Below are 13,948 nucleotides of genomic sequence, written 5' to 3'. Positions count from 1 at the left end.
GCTCTTATGATTGTTTTTATTTGTGCTCAATGGTAATACTGTTACTGGGCGGTTACAGAACTGTTCGAAAGCTTAGATCAGTATTTCTCATCTTCCTTTGATAGTCTTCATCAAACTGCTCATTCTGTTTAACAGTGAAATGATTCTTCCAGTCACCAACCTTTCCTAAAAAGAAAAATGGAGAAATAATGATTATAGTATTAATCTCTACGTCACTGATTACTTTTTTACTGCAAGCAGTGGGCATCAAACGCCTCTGTTATGTCACGTTTAATATTAATTTACCAAATAAGGAGAACATGATAATTTCATAACATTTATCCTGGACAAAAACTAAAAATGAGTTTAAATAATTTGGTTTTATTTGGTGCAGGTCCTTAAATTATTTTTGCTGCAATACATTCTTAGACTTAGACTTAGACTTGTACTTTATTGATCCTTTGGGAAGACTCCCTCAGGAAATTGAAGTTACCAGCAGCTCCCAGGCAAAAAACAAAGTTAACACACAGTAAGCAAAAGTGCAAAAGAATACAAAATACAAATTAAATACTAAGGTACACACCAAATGTGAGTAAACAAAACCTTAAATTATGCAAGAAAAACCTTAAATTATGCAAGAAACAAGGAATAAGAATATAGAATATAAGAATATAAGAATCTGGTTCAGCAGTAGCGCTCAGTTTTTTATCAGTTAAAACAAATCCAACTTACCTGAAGCAAAGTTCAGGTTATAACATAACAGGTTCACATTTGGCAAAAACCATAATCTCATGATTTTCCTGTTCTTGCCATATTCCATTCTGCTCCCTTCATTTGCCCCTCCCTCTCCTGCTGGCTGATGATATTTCCACCTTTTCATCAGCTTCTACAAACTCCTGCTTCGTACTCAGTGTGAGATCTTCTCTCATCAACCTTGTCACAGACATCAAGCGTCCTTTTCCCCTGATTGGGCACCTGACCACATTCCTACCTGTTTAGAATTCTCTTCTCTATGCAGTCCTGTTGGCAAAACGATCCTTGGTAAAAGAACACACTGAAAATCCTGAACAGTTACAACCCCGAGGAGACAAGACTGAGTTTCAAAAGAGAACTTCTAGGGAAACCACCTCTGCCAGGATCTTTACCACTTCCTGTTTCTGCAAAACGTCCAGTTTGTTCTGCTGATCATTCACTTTAACCATCTTTTTGAGAGTCTGACCTAAAATCTGAACCTGTGAAAAAGTTACTGACCGTCTTGCACATTTTCTATTCTGCTAATAAAGCTCATTGAACTTTTACTTGGTGGGAGTCTGTGGTCTGGCTAAAGTTCTCAAAGACTTTGTTGAGGACCATGCAATAGTCTGAAAAATCCAAACAAAATGATTGGCTAAGAACATTTGAATCACCAAATGAACTGCCTAAAAATTACAAAGCATTCCAAATACCCAGCAGTTCAACCCCATAGAATTATAAGGGTCAGGAGGAAAATACAGCTGACCTTTGCGCATGAAAGGTGAGATCTTGAAATCCAAGACTTCATCAGCTGAGCCGTTGGCCATCTTATTGTGTTTCATGTTGTTGAAGAGAGATTTTTCTGTTACTTCTTTCTTTAGGTCCGTGCTGGGTGACAGTTCCAGAAAGGAGCAGATCCGGCTGACTTCTCGTTCAGTATCCTACCAGAGAAAGCCCTTCTTATGCTATGATTGCATTTACAGACTGACAAAATGAAATATAGACACCACCCACCTCAATGAGATCCTCATAGAACAAGTACAGGATGTTAGATCTGGTCTTTGTCTTCTCCCACCAGCCTCCCACATGGTCATTCCAGGAACCAAAGACCACTGAAAGGAGTCAGAAAGTCATGTCACAAGCAGTAAAATTATCTTTGTGTTTTCAGTTATTCCTCCCATTAGTTTGTTACTCACTTTTTCCATCCACAAATCTCTGCAGAAAACTGTTCCAGTCTCCAGGCTCTGGCTGGGCCTTATTCATGCGGTCAAAATGAAAATAAGATACAACTGTGTCCTTTGCATTGCGGGCTACATAGATGATCTGCAATCAGACAAACATTATGGAGAATTTCTTTTTAAAAAGTTCAGATTTAAGGGAGATTATATGCAGGGGAATCTGGCAATACATTTAGATTGTGGTAGCATAATATCACTAAAAATCACTGAAGCTTTTTAATTTGAAGGTACTTTAATGCGAGTACATTTAAGCAGGAAGCAGTATAAAACTCACTGCAGCATTGAGTAGCACCTGGGGTAACCAAATCTAAATAACATCATTAAATGCTGTGTGCATACCTACTGATTGTTTGGCAAGTGTGGAAGGAAAAACCCATTTTCTGTTCAGCTATCAAAATGTAAGATAATTTCTAATCTCTGCTGGGACTGTAGAATTGTTTGTTTTTGTTAGCTGAACTTTCTTTGAACTTTTAAGCAACAAGCAGTCCTTGCATGATAGTAAATATCATTAGGGAGAAGTACCAATTTGTTGGCAGCAGCAGAAGTACTAACATGTTGCCCTAGGTGGGTCCTATCGCCTTCTGACCAGTTAAAATGAGAAAATGAGATTCTGTGTTATGCTAAAGTGCAGTTCTGCCCCTCAAAATTTTCGGCAACAAGCAGGGAGAGTCTATACTCAAAAAATAGGAACACTAACCCCTTAATTAACTGCAGAACATTTGTTCTGGCAAATCTAGCAAGTTTTATTTTTGATCTTCTTCTATTGGGTTTCCCCTTTATGATGCCACTTTGGGAAACTACCCATAAGCCCGTTCTAACAAAATGTGATTAGTTGGGGAACCTGTGATGTTTCTCTTCCAATAGCATTGTGAACCTTGTTAGATGCATCAAGAATTATTTTAAATATCCAATATCATTTATTTTTATGAAAAATAAAGCTATCACAAAGGCCAAATTAACTCAGAAAAGATACTCAGTACCCAAACAAGTCATAGAAAAGAAGCTCTGGCTGTGATTAACAGAAGCTAGAATAGGAGAGGACTCAGGACTTTGGACGATATGAAAGAGATTGTGCAAAGCGAAATGGTCAAAGATCCTTCTTCCTGTTTGCTCCAATCTTGTGAAATGGTAAGTGAAAAGGCTAAGTGATCTTTTTTTCCAGAAGATAATTATGAAGGGTTCTGTATTTGGAATAAACAAACCTTGGAATTTTGTTCCCAGAAGGACTGGGGAAGAAACTGGACTGGTAGGTGTGTCTTGATAATGCGTGGAAAGCTGTTTATTGAATTCAGTTCATCCACTCCTGGTAAAGGAATGCATTTTTTTTAAACCAAATAAGTTAGAATTTCATTTATCTATTAAGTCATTTTTTAGAGAAATATACCAGAGGGAAACCCCGGTATGCTGATCTCCAGAAATGGCACTCTTTCATGAAGTGGCACTGAGTTCTGTCGGTCAGGTGATGTTTGGCTGAAGTACAAAAGGTCCAAGATGTAGGAGACCCATGTGTTTCCTTAGAGTCATAAAACACATAACATTAGGATAAATTGTTGCAAACTTAGGCACAAAAGCAAAGAGACTTTGAAACAAAGATAAAACTATTTTTAAAACCTACCTGCTTTTGGATAGCTCACCAACACAATATCATCTGGCCTTGCTTTGAAACTCTGTATGTTAACCCAGTTGTCAGTGAAGTATTTGGTCATGGAGACTCCATTGAAGTCAAACAGTGTAGGTCGAAGTGGTAACTCCATCTGCTGGGTGTGTCTTAAACCTTTTAGGAACAAACAAACTTTGTTCTAGCACTGGAAAAGATCAGACCAAGCCCTGAAAACAGAAAAAAAATGTTATAAGACATTTGCTTCACCAGGTGAAGTAAGAGGCTGGAAAACTGCTTTTAATGAAATGCTTCACAACTTGTGAAATAAATTAGATTGGATTACAATATGACCAGTTTCAGTTTCATAAATTCACTCTGAGTTTTAAAAGATGCAGTACATGTTCTATAATATGAATACAAATGAAGTCCATACAAATTGAATGTTTTGAACGAACATGAACCTGCAAAGCCGTTGTTGCTCCTACAGAAGACAAAAAGAGCCTAAGTAAAGCTTTTCGCAAGTTTTAAATATCTAGAAGTGTCCAGTCACATTCCAGCTTACATTTCTTCTAAGAAAATAAGATGTTGAAAGAAAATAGGCTAAGAAAAATTATACTAGAACATTATGCAAAAAACTAAATTATAAAAATGACAGTAGAAAAAAACCCTGTTTTGCTTCCTGCCCTGTCCTGCTTTAAGTGGAGGACTTTGGAAGAGATAAAGCAAAAGTATAATAAAGTAATAAAAATATTTTGACCAGAACAGTTCTGCATCAATAAGCAGTGCCAGAAACATGAGGTTTTATGGAAATTGATTTAGGTTATATACACAACACTTCTGACATTATGGCAGTTAAGACTATACATTAACACTTTCGAGCAGCAGCAAATTGTGACAATCAAATTACATATACATTACTAAAAAAAAGTGCAATAACCTGGTAGTGCTTACAAAGCATCTCAACTCCTTTAAAAATGCATTATAAATTTGTTAGCTCACCTGAATGTAAGCACTGCTAAGCAGAGCAAAGTTAGGTCCTTATCTAGAACAGGTCCTTTTGAGTTCAGGTGGTTGTAAAAGACAATTTTTATCAGTTTTCAACCAAGCTTTTGCAATAGGAGAAGACACAGCAAACCGCTTTTACAAGCTGCTCACCGGGCGTTCTGAAAAACTTCAGTTAGAGCTTGTCTTTTATTAGCAGGGAAGGGAGTGGGAGAAAAGGAAAAGCAAGTTTTTATCTTTGCACCTAGTTCATCTAGTTCACAAGGGCGGGGGGAAGATAGAACATCCTGTTAGAGAGAGCCATTCTATAGAGATATTCTTGTAAGTGTGGAAGACACAAGTTTCAACCTAGTATCAGCTCTCACACACACACACAGTAGAAAGCTAAAATCTAGAAATGAAAAACAAACTAGTAATGTAAGAGTAATAACAACACATAATTCTAACAATCACTGTCCAAAGGTATCCTGCCTTCAATAATATTTTACCATAAAAATGTCAAAGATTTGACACAAGTATCTATTTTTCAGTGATTGACAAAGATTAACCTTTTACATTCCAAACTGTGTTAAATATGAACACACTTTTTTTTTTTAAGTGTGACACTTTTTATTTCTCGGTGGTACAACTCATTTTACCCATAAGGAAGCATAATCTAAAAGCTAATCAGATATTCACAATAAGCAAATAAAGAGTTAATGTGCAAGTCTATTGTCAAAATGGTTAATTTTTTATTATTAAAGTAATAAAAACAAATAGAGACTAAGAATCATGGGTAACGTTTGTGCTAAGAGTTGAAACTTAAATGTCAAATTAATGTGCAGCAATGTGAGTATTCACGTCAGACTGAGGGATTTTTGTAACATTAAATTCTATGAGACATTGTATGAAAACGTCTCCGGTTTATCGGATGTCTATTTGGCTCAAAGGCAAAATGGGGCAAGAATTTAAATTCTCTTCCACATTCATTTTACTCAGTTCTAAAGTGCAACAACAGACTCATCATGTGCAAAAAAAAAAACAAAGCATGTACATTAAGAAAAAGTGAAAACTTCACAGGATTTTCTTCCTGTGCTAACAATGTGAGGCTTAAGACAAGGCCCTTAAATTTCATTGCGAAAGACAAGAGCAGAGTTCTTCATTTTGTTCTGATAGTCTTCTTCAAACTGTTCATTCTGGGAGACGGTGAAATGGTTCTTCCAGTCTCCTACTCTTCCTGGAAATAGAGAGTTAAGTCAATGATAAAACTAGTGAAAATGTCTGGTCTTCAACAAACCGCTTACAGACCTTTCCTCATGAAAGGAGATATACTTTGATTCATCATTGGGACAGTGGAGAAGTTGGTTATTTTGTTTTGTTTCATATTGTCAAACGTCACTTTAGTTTGGACAAGTTCCCTTTGCTCAGCTGTTGGAGACAAGCCCAGGAAACAACAAAGTCTGCTGATTTCCTGTCCAGAGTCCTAAAAATGATTAAAGATGACATGTTAAAAATAAGAAACTGAAGCCAAGATTACGTAAGAATTGTGTGTAGGACAATTCATGAATTACATTAGAGAAAAAAAATTACAAAAACATTTTTAATAAAAGGGTTTGCCCCTAGTCCAACACACCAGGATCAAAAGGCTGAGTTAACTCGTCAGCATGAAGTCCAGCTGTTCTTTCAAAAATGGAAAGGAGGCCATTTCAAACTGTAGGTCTAGTTGCTGTTTTTTTTTTTTACCCCTCCAGGGGGTCTTTTGTGGGCTCTAGTGTCCCTTATGTGATAGTAGGCTGACAGGAAACAGGGAAGGAGAGCGGGGAAGACATGCGGCAAATGTCGTTGGGTCCAGGAGTTGAACCCGCGACGGCCGCGTCGAGGACTCAAGGCCTCCAAATACGGGTCGCGCTAACCGCTACGCCACCACGGCACGCCCCGTAGTTGCTGTTTTAAGCACAACTCCCCTTACCTCAATCAAGTCTTCATAGAACATGTAGTGAAGATTAGAATAAGTCTGCTTCTGGTCCCACCAGGTATTCACATGCTCATACCACGATCCAAACACCACTGGAAGCACAGAATATGTTTGCTAAGAACATGGCGGATGGAAATTATATATTCTACTGTGGCTCTCTAACATTGTACCCACTCTTTCCCTGCATGAAGCTCTGCAGAAAGCAGCTCCAGTCCCCTGGTTCTGGCTGAACACGGTTCATACGTCCAAAATGGAAATAGGAAACCGCGCTGTCTTTTGCATTACGTGCCACATATACAACCTGTTAAGGCATGAACAACAATTTAAATTTGTTCTGTTGGTTTCCTGAATTGTGCATGTGTGTTGCATGCCGTTTTACCCTGCTGCGTTGCTCCCAGAAGGATTTTGGCACAAACTGAACTGGTAGATGGGTTTTAATGAGACGAGGAGCAGTAGGGAGCTGGTCTGCCAAATCTTTACCTTGGGAGACGGATACGATTGCAGTTGATAACATACACAACTTGATATGTTTAGATTCAGCAGCTTTGCCTGGCTCATTTAAAAAAACGGATCCTTTTGACAACAGATCCTTAACCCACAAAAATAAAGATTCAATTGGATTATAATGCAAATAGATGTACAAATGTGTGTGTCATCTAGGATTAAACCTTTAGGTCGAGAAGGTACACTGATCTCCAGGAAAGGCACTCTTTCTTGCAGAGGAACAGAAGAACGACAGTCTGTTTCCCCAAAGTAGAGAAGATCCAGGATGTAGGAAACCCATGTGGTTCCTGGAAACATTTTAAATTACAATACATAAAAAATTGAAATCAAAGTAATTATTGTACATACTTGAGCTCACCTGCTTTAGGGTAAGTAGCTATTAGAATATCATCTGGCCTAGCCTTGAAGCTCTGAATATTCTCCCAGTTGTCAGTGAAGTATTTGGTCATGGAGACTCCATGGAAGTCAAACAAAGTTGGACGAGGCGGCAACTCCATCTATGAATATCAATAAAGCTGTATTTTATTCTCATTATGCCTAGCATAATGAGAGATGTAAGATCATCCTCAAAAAGTAGAACTCCAAAATTACTACACACATGTAACAGTTTCAGATGATCACATATTAAGATTAGACAAAAAAATAATCTGAGTTACCAAACTATACAGTTTGAAAATATGATTTTATTAACTGTAAAAAACTTTCCGAACTAACATGATCCTTTGTGAAATAACAATTGTTCCCTAAACTTAACAACTGGTTGCGCCAATCATGGAAGCTGCAAGCATCTGCAATATCTGGCATGAGGTGTGTGTTCAACATCATGTCATAACATTACAGACTTATGTAAGTCCAGACTTAGTCTTAGTCAATCTGAAACCTCTGGGTTTTTTTTATTTTGAGTCATTCAGATGTTGACTTGCTGTTGTGCTTTGGATTATTTCTCTGCTGCACAAACAGATGGAGGTGCATCATCCATAATGTAGAGAGCAGCACTCATAGTTATATGAGTTTTGCTCACCCTTTGTGGTCCTGCAGTAAAGCAGCCCCAGACCATCACACTGCCACTGCCATGTTTGTTGGTCAGTAACGGTATCCATCTTCCAAGAAGTTCCACTTCCACTGCTTTAACTCAAAAAAACACCTGTGTGGACAGAGGTGTTTTTTGTGACTTTGTTTCCTTTGTGGGTCTGCACAGATTTTGGCCTCAAAGCTGCAGTATGAATGCCATTTAGATGTTAGTCAGGGTTTTTTGTGACTTCCTGAATAAGTTGTAGATACACTTCTTGAGTAATTTTGGTAGGGCAGCCACTTCTGAGAACATCTGTTTGTACACAATTATTCTCATTAGTGGTCTCAGAAGTCCCAAAGTCTGCCTGTGTGTCTACTCTGGACTCAAGGCACTTTATAAACTTTATGTATATGATCACCTTGTCACCTGTATTGTGTCTTTAATCGCACTTTCTTTGTCTTTCAAGACTCAGTACTATCTTATGAAAACTAATGTCCTCCCAGAGATAAAGAAGCCTAAAATCTAAAGTCTAAATGTTCTCATTTAGACTATTTCTAAAACACACTCATTTAATTTAAACAGTTGAACGTGGATATTGAAACATAAAACCTAATTAAAATTTGCTCTGTCTTCTGAGCATTTTGCATTATGTTGCTGGCAATGTTTGGTTATTCTCATTCCCAAACAGTCTCCAGATGGTCAATTAAATGTGTGACCCAAGCTTTCGGATTTTTATCTCTGTGAGCACACAGGTGGTTTACAAAACTGTCAGTCGATGTTCCTGTTCATCAGTTCATTTACACCACGACATTAGATGTTCATCTTTAAGTAGAATAAAGCCAAACTTACCTCGTTAAAACGACATTTTCTCACTGTGTAGTCGTGTGAGGATCTTCTGAACTAAAATGATTAGTTTGTTGTGTAATATTCAGGGTGACATCTTGCACAACTTCCTCAGTTTCAATGGAGCATTTGTTGACTTGGTGACTCAAACAAGGTCTGATGTTCTTGCATAAGAAAGACTTCTGCCATGGATCTTCAGACTTTTATTCATGTGGTGGTTTTGTATTATTCTTTCATTAATTTATTTTGGTTTTCGCTTTTTGTTTCTTTGCAGATTACAGTTTATTTTGACAATTTGTCTTCCCCTTTCTTTGATTTGCTTCTCATTTTCCTGTCATTCTCTTTTCTGAGGTTCATTGTCATCTTTTTGTTCACTGTTTGACCCATTCTTCAACCCTGTCATGCTCTTTGTAGTTACTGTTCTCTCATGTTTACTTGTTGGCATTTATCCACCTTTCTTTCATGTTTAGATTTCTAAACGTGGCCTCTCTAGCTTCTTGTTTCTCCCAAAGTAGCGGTATTTAAACCTTTCATCATCAGTTTCCTTACTTAGCATTCCATGGGGGGGGGTTTCCCCTTTGTAAATGAACTGAATAAACAGTCACAGCACTTCCCACTGCCGCCAAGTTCATCCAATTACACTCACAGACCCCACACATCCATATGCCAAGACTCAGATCAGTAGTCAACTTAGGGTACTGTGATGAGAGAGGACGAACTGACCATTGAGGATCCTGTTTTTGGTTGAATTCATACTGTTAATTTACTAAACCAATAATTGTCCGTATTGGTCCCAACTACTTCCTGAATGTGGGTAACTAAACATGATAACTTCATGTTGCACAAGTTGTTTTTCTTTAGAGGTTTTGATAAGTTCAATAAACAGCTACTTTGTCAGATTATAATACAGAATTGTTTCATCCAATTATTGTTTTATTAAAACTTTCATCCGATTATTGTTTACTAAAACTGAATTTGAGTTTTGTTGTCTTTCAAACTTCACAAATCTCTCTCTCTATAAAAACATGACACTTTTAACATTTTTAATTTCATATTCTAGATCAGAGGGTCTTCAATTTGTGGCTCCCAAGGCAGAAGTGGCTTTTAGGTAAAATGATCAAGAGCCGAGTAATATTTTGAAAAACAGACATAAGAACTACAGGTTTTACTTTTTTTTTTGATGGAATAATTGTACATAATTTCCAGAACAGCATGACAATCAGAGTCCCAGTGAAAGTTATAAGATCTGTTTGAAGTTAATTACAAATATTAACATCACATAGAAAAAAAATTTAGCCATCATCTCTTTGGAAAAGATCATATTTTTATTCATTATGAAATCTAAAAGATTAAATGTGACGGTTGTTATTTAAATATTACAAAAGAATTTGCATATTGTTTAAACTTAGCACAAAATAGACTTATGTCCATTTTTTCTTTACATTTTCAAGTTGTAGTACTATTCCTCTTTGATAATAAAAGTCCCTTTTTTCATTGCAGTCGTGTTTGTAATCTATTTTCTTCAGAGTTCACAGCGGAAATGCAGGTTAGGGTCCTTCATCTTTCTCTTGTAGTCTTCATCAAACTCTTCATTCTGTGCCACAGTGAAGTAATTCTTCCAGTCACCAACTTTTCCTGCAGAAATACAGGCATAAGTTGACTGCACTGGTGTTTGGAAGTTGATTTTGACATCTCTTGCAACATGAACTTATTCATCAAACCTTTTCTCATGAAGGGAGACACCTGGAAATCCATGACTGGTAGTGTGGAATAGTTGGTCATCTTGTTCTTTTTCATGTTGTCAAACTGCACTCCAGTTTTGATCATTTCCTTCTCCTCAGCAGAGGGAGACAAACCAATAAAGGAGCAAAGTTTCTCTATTTCCCGTCCAGTGTCCTGTAAACATGATCAGAAGTCATCTGTGCTTCATCACCACTTAGGCGTAAAATAAGGAGAAATCTGTGAAAGATTAAAACAAATTACCTCAATCATGTCTTCATAGAACATGTAGTGGATGTTTGAATGGGTTTGCTTCTTCTTCCACCAACCGTTCACATGGTCATACCAGGGGCCAAACACCACTGAATGGTAGATTAACAGAAGAAGAAATGTTAATGGTGAAGGAATTGTGTATATCACCCAGAAGAAAATGCACCTTCTTTAAATTAAAGTCTTTACAATCTTATAAAACCATCTTAAAGTAAGAAAAATGTTAGTTATTTATTGAACAAAAATAAGCCAAATACAGGCAAAACTTGTGGAAAGAATTTACAGAATAACAAGAAAATAGTCACCTGTATGCTGGATGCCAATTATCTTAGATTAATACCCAAACTTTTCAACCAACCCAAGATATTGATATTTTATTTTTAACAGTGTTTGGTGTCTCTTTTGTAGGTACATAGAATACATGGACAGAAGGCTTGCAATATGGACGTCATTACTGTATGAACACATAGAAGCCGATGATTTCATACATACTGTCTCCCTCCATGAATCTCTGGAAATAGCTGTTCCAGTCTCCAGCTACAGGTTGGGCATTGTTCATGAGGTCGAAGTGGTAATAAGACACCATGTTGTCTTTTGCATTGCGGGCTACATAGATCATCTACCAAAGAAACAGACGTTAGTAAAAAATTTACCATTGGTACCGTTCAGTAGTTCAACTTGTTCTGGTCATGTTAAGGAAATGCAAACAGAGAAGGCTCGTTACCCGACAGTTCTGCTCCCAAAATGACTTTGGCACAAATTGCACAGGAAAATGGGTTTTGATGAGTCGAGGGGTGGTAGGAAGCTTATCTGCCTGGTCTTTTCCTGTATAAGCATACAAACAAAAATGCATAAATGAAGATGTCATTTTCTGCTACTTTGCCTTTTACACTAATTTCTCAGTGTGGGCTGCTCAAACCCTTCTGCCAAGTTTATATTGAGGAGTACCAAATCACTGACAGGAGGGGGTAAAACAAAAACAAAAGCCTATTCAATAAGAACAAGAGTCCATGTATAAAAATATAATCTGATCAGGGGGGTAAAAGAATAAAATCTGTGCATACCAGATTGATCTGATAGTACTGGCAAAACCAGAAGGGCTACTTATAATGGGGAGAATATTACAGGGAGATCGTAGGTCAATGACCTAAAATAGGAAGACATTGCAAAGGAACACCTGGGAAACAACTAATGAACGCAGCAAAACATCGGTATAAATAAAAGCATCACTAAATAGGAAGGACAACGAAGCTAATAAAAAAGACATACAAAAATCATCAAACTGAAGTGACAAACAAACACAAGTCCTACCGATTACGATGTTTTATGATCTGCAGCTGGAAGTCTATTGAAATTTAAAGTGAGGCTATTATAAATGAAGAATGCATCTTTTCTTTGACCTGACACCAAGTTTGGGATGGTCATCTCCAAAAAAGGCACTCTCTCATAGATAGGAAGTGAAGTCAGACGCTCCGGAGACGTCTTGCCAAAATACAGCAAGTCAAGGATTTGGGAGACCCATGTGGTCCCTGAGGAGATGAAGAGAGGCGGGTATGATTAATGATCTCAGCTGTTAAATTCGTCTCACACACACATACATGAACACGCCTACGCACAGAGAGAGAGAGATCTGTGATCAATAAAACACATGCAAAGATTATGTAGAGTTACCTGCTTTTGGATATGTTGCTATTACTATGTCATCTGGTCTGGCCTGAAAATTTTGGATATTTTCCCAGTTCACTGTGAAAATAGGAATCATTGCAACTCCATGGAAATCAAACAGCTGTGGCCGGGAAGACAGATCCATCTTTGATAAAGGAAAGAAAAAACTGATATCAAACCGTAAAAGTTAAAGATGAGGAAGAGTCAGATTTGCATTATCAGCTGGAAACTCATAGGCTAAAGATTTTATTTTAAAAAAACAGACACACGCACTTTTAAGAAAGCAATTGGAACAAATGTTAATATTCAGTGAGAAAGCCTGAGGCTATGTAGTTTAGTGAAAGCTCTACAGGCACTGAGAACACAATGGAGTGGGATTTGCAACTCTTTGCTGAAACCGTTGAACCCACTCACATTCCTGTGTGCGTTTAAAGCAACATTCTCAAATAAGCATTCTTTTCACTTGAGCACCAAGAGCTTAAAAGAGTTGAACTACATAAGATTGCAATGTTCAAAGAGGAAGTTGCAGAAGGAAAAACTAAGGAAACGAGCAACAAATCACATACCTTGCTGAAATCGAGAGACATGCTGCAGCTGGAGTTAATCTGCCTTTCCTTCCTGGAGTTTCCTGTTTGCGCTGGAGAGCTGCTCTGTTCTCTGCTTTTCAAATTACATAACTCTTCACTGTTAACATAGTCCCTCTTCCTGAATAGGTTTCAACTTCCAGCCACTCCTTATTGCAACATGTTTGAACTTTTGCCTTTATGTTTTCTCAGTTACACATGAAGTTCACAAACTGCTGAAAAAGCCATTTAAAACTCCAAAGCTTCATGTCTTCTGACGTAATAAGGAAGACATTTGATCAATAAAATGTCTTAATTTTATGGTAGATAAATATGTGCTCAGGTTTAGAAGAATGCATGGAAAACATTTTTTTTTTATTTTCTTACAAAAACTGAGCATAACTCAAATGTAGTTTGTTTAAATCAATACTGGAACATTTTTTGTTTTTTTATCCTTTCTGGGTTTATTTATGTTAGTAAGGTATACTTTATTCCCGACACTGAGTTTCTTACTTATTTATTGTGTTCTGTTATTTTTGTGTATTTGTTTATTCTCTTATCATGGCATTTTGTGTAGATAACCTTCCTGTGTATTATCTGTTAAGTTTCCTTCTCTCAGTCCTCTCTCACAGCTATTCAACATCCCCCTGATTACACTCACCTGTTCCCATGTCAGGATGTCATGTCTCTGTATTTATGTTCACTGGTTTTCCCGTTGTTTCCTGGCTACTTTCATTTCCTGTTGCCTCTGTGCCTTGCCTTTAGGGTTTTGTTGTTTTTATTATTAAAGTCGTCAATTCACCATATCACTTTCAAGCTCTTATTTGCATTTTGGGCCTTCTTCAACAACACAACCCGAATCACTTA

General features: G+C 37.3%; 3 protein-coding genes across 3 annotated transcripts; all 3 read right to left on the bottom strand.

Moving 5' to 3' along the window:
- Positions 1–2: 2 nt before the first annotated feature.
- On the bottom strand, positions 3–4,927 carry LOC116728706 (cytosolic sulfotransferase 2-like). Its single transcript, XM_032576990.1, has 8 exons — positions 4,549–4,927; positions 3,565–3,776; positions 3,334–3,462; positions 3,152–3,252; positions 1,908–2,034; positions 1,726–1,823; positions 1,478–1,652; positions 3–165 (listed from the first exon to the last, which is right to left on the bottom strand). Exons 2-8 carry the CDS (start codon positions 3,701–3,703, stop codon positions 53–55), a joined length of 882 nt encoding a protein of 293 aa, XP_032432881.1. The 5' UTR covers positions 3,704–3,776; positions 4,549–4,927; the 3' UTR covers positions 3–52.
- A 187-nt stretch (positions 4,928–5,114) lies between these two features.
- LOC116728716 (cytosolic sulfotransferase 2-like) lies at positions 5,115–9,890 on the bottom strand. The gene is made up of 8 exons (XM_032577002.1): positions 8,871–9,890; positions 7,368–7,506; positions 7,174–7,296; positions 6,885–6,985; positions 6,680–6,806; positions 6,500–6,597; positions 5,839–6,013; positions 5,115–5,767 (listed from the first exon to the last, which is right to left on the bottom strand). The coding sequence occupies exons 2-8, from the start codon at positions 7,504–7,506 to the stop codon at positions 5,655–5,657; spliced, it is 876 nt and encodes a 291-aa protein (XP_032432893.1). The 5' UTR covers positions 8,871–9,890; the 3' UTR covers positions 5,115–5,654.
- A 278-nt stretch (positions 9,891–10,168) lies between these two features.
- LOC116728696 (cytosolic sulfotransferase 3-like) lies at positions 10,169–13,332 on the bottom strand. Its single transcript, XM_032576979.1, has 8 exons — positions 13,085–13,332; positions 12,525–12,663; positions 12,254–12,382; positions 11,578–11,678; positions 11,346–11,472; positions 10,848–10,945; positions 10,586–10,760; positions 10,169–10,499 (listed from the first exon to the last, which is right to left on the bottom strand). Exons 1-8 carry the CDS (start codon positions 13,103–13,105, stop codon positions 10,387–10,389), a joined length of 903 nt encoding a protein of 300 aa, XP_032432870.1. The 5' UTR covers positions 13,106–13,332; the 3' UTR covers positions 10,169–10,386.
- Positions 13,333–13,948: the final 616 nt, after the last annotated feature.

The sequence above is a fragment of the Xiphophorus hellerii genome, chromosome 1, assembly GCF_003331165.1.
Source record: "Xiphophorus hellerii strain 12219 chromosome 1, Xiphophorus_hellerii-4.1, whole genome shotgun sequence".
In the NCBI taxonomy this organism is placed as follows: Eukaryota; Metazoa; Chordata; class Actinopteri; order Cyprinodontiformes; family Poeciliidae; genus Xiphophorus; species Xiphophorus hellerii.
This window is presented reverse-complemented; position numbering and strand designations above follow the sequence as displayed.